The sequence below is a fragment of the Antennarius striatus genome, chromosome 4 (genome assembly GCF_040054535.1).
Source record: "Antennarius striatus isolate MH-2024 chromosome 4, ASM4005453v1, whole genome shotgun sequence".
Taxonomy (NCBI): domain Eukaryota; kingdom Metazoa; phylum Chordata; class Actinopteri; order Lophiiformes; family Antennariidae; genus Antennarius; species Antennarius striatus.
Window position 1 is genome coordinate 24,678,879 of NC_090779.1, and position 3,992 is coordinate 24,682,870.

The window sequence follows — 3,992 nt, forward strand, 5'->3', positions numbered from 1 at the left end:
CTGATCCTGATTGGCTATAACGCTCGGCAACGCGAACCAATGAAAGCCCCGTGCGTCTCCTGTCTGCACTGAAGCCCCGCCCCTATGTCTCAACCAACGCAGCTTCGCGCAAACTCCGCCCCGGATACTGCGCTCCTTCCACCGAGCTTATATAAGGTAGCTGGAGCAGACGTACGCCGCCGGGTTGCACCTTTTTCTTGTTGATGGTGAGGCTCTGCGAGAGAAGGATGAAGTTCCTTGTGGCGGTTACGATCATTGTTGGCACGGTGGTTTTCCTCTCTGTCCCGAACGGCTCATCGGCCGACGACAAGAAGAAGGGCCCCAAAGTAACCCATAAGGTACGCGGCTAGGTAGCTTGCTAACGGTTCCTGTGTGAGAAATCAATGCTCTTCCTCGGTGCTAACCGTTAGCCTAAAAGCCACGTCATGGCCTCCATAGCTAGCTGGGAGGATAACGGTAGCTACCAGGCTAATTTAACACGCGGTGTTGTGGTTGTTCTTACCATTTAATAACATTTACTATCTGTTTATTTGGTGCTAACAGCTGAGCTAACCGGTAATGACAGGAATCTGAGGGATATCGTCGCTAGTGTTGCTAAGCTAACACCTTAGCGTCTGTGTTTTCAGTCCTACCAAATATCAGCGTCATTTTTAGGCTTGAATTATTATTTATTATAGATGCTTAAGGAAATGAATAGAAGGTCTTTATTCTTGTTAGCACCTGCTAAATCAAGATAGTCACACGGACTTGTAAAATTCCAGTTTGGGATCAGTTAAGTATATCTTAAATGAGCCGAATTGTAAGACTGTCTTCACTCATGTCCACCTATCAATTTTTATTTTATATGCCCCCACCTTTATGTGTAATGTAACCACGTGACTTGTTTTACAGGTGTTCTTTGACATCAGGATTGGAGATGAGGAAGCTGGAAAAATTGTAATTGGTCTATTCGGGAAAACTGTTCCCAAAACGGCTAATAACTTTATGGCTCTGGCAACTGGAGAGGTGAGATGATCCAACCTGAGCTAAAGCTCCTGTTCAAAGCTCTATTGTGACTGTCTGCAGTTTGTGTTCATTTGTTTTATTTGTCTCTGTTAAACAGAAAGGATTTGGGTACAAGGGCAGCAAATTCCACAGGGTCATCAAGAATTTCATGATCCAGGGCGGAGATTTCACCAGAGGGGATGGAACTGGAGGTAAGATGGAACCCGCCGTCACCCCTGTGGGACTAGACAGTTGTTATCTCCTCAAACATTCCACTTGTAAAAATCCACGGCTCAAGGCAACGGGAGTGAAAGTTTGTCTCAAGACTTGTCACTTATCTGTACGTTTGGTTACACCAGGGTGTCAAACTTATTTTCACCGAGGGCCACATCAGCATAATGGCTGTCCTCAAAGGGCCAGATGTGACTAATAAATGTAACTCAATGTAATGTAAAATAAATGTAACTACTGCTTAATTTTAAATAACTGAATTTATCTCTTATTGAAGTTACAAACGTTGCAGTTGCACAGAAAAAAATGTTTGCTTGTTGGCTCTGTTATGACATTAATTTGTTTAATTTGTCAGCTTATGAAAGCCACAGAACTCCATCAATCAAGGATCAAACTATCCAAGTGAATTAAGAAAAATAAAGACATTAACTTTGTTTTTTGTCAGAGTTAGAATAGGCTTAGTAAATATTCTTGTTTTTATTCTTATTATTAATGAATTGTGGTTTTTGGTCAAAGCATGGTATTTTTAGATACTCTGACCTTTTAAGCTCTTGCGGGCCACATGAAATGATGTGGTGGGCCACATTTGGCCCCCGGCAATGTTTCTCTGTAGGATCAGCCAGAAAAGGAACGGAAATTATTGGATAGGAATCTTAGGTTTCTTTTTTGTTCTTTTGTTTTAAAGGCAAGAGCATCTACGGAGACCGTTTCCCCGACGAGAACTTCAAGCTGAAGCATCACGGCCCCGGCTGGCTCAGCATGGCCAACGCCGGCAAAGACACCAACGGCTCTCAGTTCTTCATCACCACCGTGAAGACGTCCTGGTTGGACGGCAAACACGTCGTCTTCGGAAAAGTTCTGGAAGGGATGGTGAGCGGCAGGACGTGCTTTGGTTTTCTCTTGTCGAGTGTTGGGGGGGCGCTGTTAATAAATTCACACCTTCTGTTTTTACCCCTAATCTTTCAGGAAATCGTAACCAAGATCGAAAATACCAAGACGAGCAGCAATGACAAGCCCATCAAAGACGTCACCATCCACGATTGTGGAATAATCGAGGTGGACAAGCCGTTCGCAATTCCCAAGGAGTAGAGCGCTGCTCAGGGAACCACGTGGTAAACAGGACTGGGGGGGGCGTCTGGAATCGTGCAGGCCACTGTTTATTTTTCACTAACGGCCCCGTGGTTCTGGAGGAGGGGCATCGGTGTCTGCTGTCTTAAAGCACCGGAGGAGCGTCAACATCACACAATCACTCTGGGTCCAATCGCCAACGAGCATTCCGAGGTGCACTTAACAGTTCGTTGTGTTTTGTAAAGAAAGAAAAATGAGATCTGAAATAAAGGTTTCAAGTTTTGTTAAACTGCTGAGTGGATTTCATGATAACTTCTCAGAAAGTCGAGTTCTGTTCTTGTGTTCAGGGCGGTGGGGGTTAAATATTTACTGTTCATCCTCTGCAGCCATCCTGTGTTTTCACAATTCAAGGGGGAATGTTTGACACTTTCACCCTCTAATATTCTTAAATATTGAGTTTCCATTTTCTGTACAGATTTGGATTATTAATGCATTTTTTTTTTCCTTCATCAAACTTGGGTTCCATACTTTTAAGTCACAAAACTTTTCCCATGAACAACATGTTAACCATTGAAAAAAGTCAAAAACTTTATTCACAAAAACCTGCCTCTGTGCATTTCTTATCTTTATCATGGTTTGAATGGCTTCAGAAATCACACGTCCATCACCTGCAACCTGCGTCATTACTACTGTAATATATTTTGGAGGAACTTACTTAATGGTGCTGTTACTGTCTCCAATAAACACACACTTGTATTCTTTTATCATCCATTAATGGCAAATTCAATGACACATATAGATATAAAATATTTTAATGACACTACTTTAACCTGGGGTGTGTGAAGGAGGCAGGCATTTCAACAGGTTATTAGTTTTAGCGATCATTGAGGCCTGTCTGTACCGCGTGTTGGTCAAATAAATGTGTGAGAATGGTTACTGCAGAAATCACCAACAATATGAAAATGATTGCTTTTGGAGAGAAACCAGTAAGATGCCAGATATCAGTCATACGCACTTCTGGAGTCTCGTTGGTGTTGTAAAAGTAAAACATTTAAACACTTCCAAGTGTCTAGCTGGAGATAAACACTTTTATTTTTGTCTCCAGAAGTAATTTTGAACCTGACTGTGGACCTAGAAGTGTTAAATTGTGAAATAACACTATCTCAGCAGAAGATGGACCTTCCATGGCTGCAGCGATCACTGCAGGGATGCAGACAGGTGTTGCTGCCTTAACAGCATCCCTCTTTGTGTTATAATAGGCAACGAAGCTGTCTTTCTGCAGACTTTGAGCTGATAGAATGTGCCCTACATAAGATACTTGCTCCCTGTACATTTTAATTTTCTTCTGATTGTCTTTGTTTCCTGTATCAGCTAAATATTGTAGCAAAGCTAAGGTGTCCTCCCTACACTGCTCTGCGGTCTCTGATGCCAACAGAATGTCATCAGCACAGATTGAAATCTTATGGGTTGTGAGAAGATTGTTGGCCTTTCAGAGTAACCTTGAAGCAAACGAATGTAAATGTCACAATTTGCATAGTGCACATCCTCAAAAGATGTTTTTTGCTCCTACGATGCTCCAGCACGATGCCCACTTTGCAAATTGTGACGTCACCACTCAGCTGTGACCTGCAGAGGGCGCTACTGCACCAAAGATGATCCGGACTGTTCCAGACCCGCGGTTTCTGGACTTCACCTGCAGTCAGATGAGG

At 42.9% G+C, this 3,992-nt stretch overlaps 1 protein-coding gene across 1 annotated transcript; it reads left to right on the plus strand.

Moving 5' to 3' along the window:
- Nucleotides 1-136: 136 nt before the first annotated feature.
- Nucleotides 137-2,572, plus strand: ppib (peptidylprolyl isomerase B (cyclophilin B)). Its single transcript, XM_068313835.1, has 5 exons — nucleotides 137-338; nucleotides 892-1,005; nucleotides 1,103-1,196; nucleotides 1,901-2,085; nucleotides 2,182-2,572. The coding sequence occupies exons 1-5, from the start codon at nucleotides 204-206 to the stop codon at nucleotides 2,302-2,304; spliced, it is 651 nt and encodes a 216-aa protein (XP_068169936.1). The 5' UTR covers nucleotides 137-203; the 3' UTR covers nucleotides 2,305-2,572.
- The last annotated feature ends 1,420 nt before the right edge of the window (nucleotides 2,573-3,992 follow it).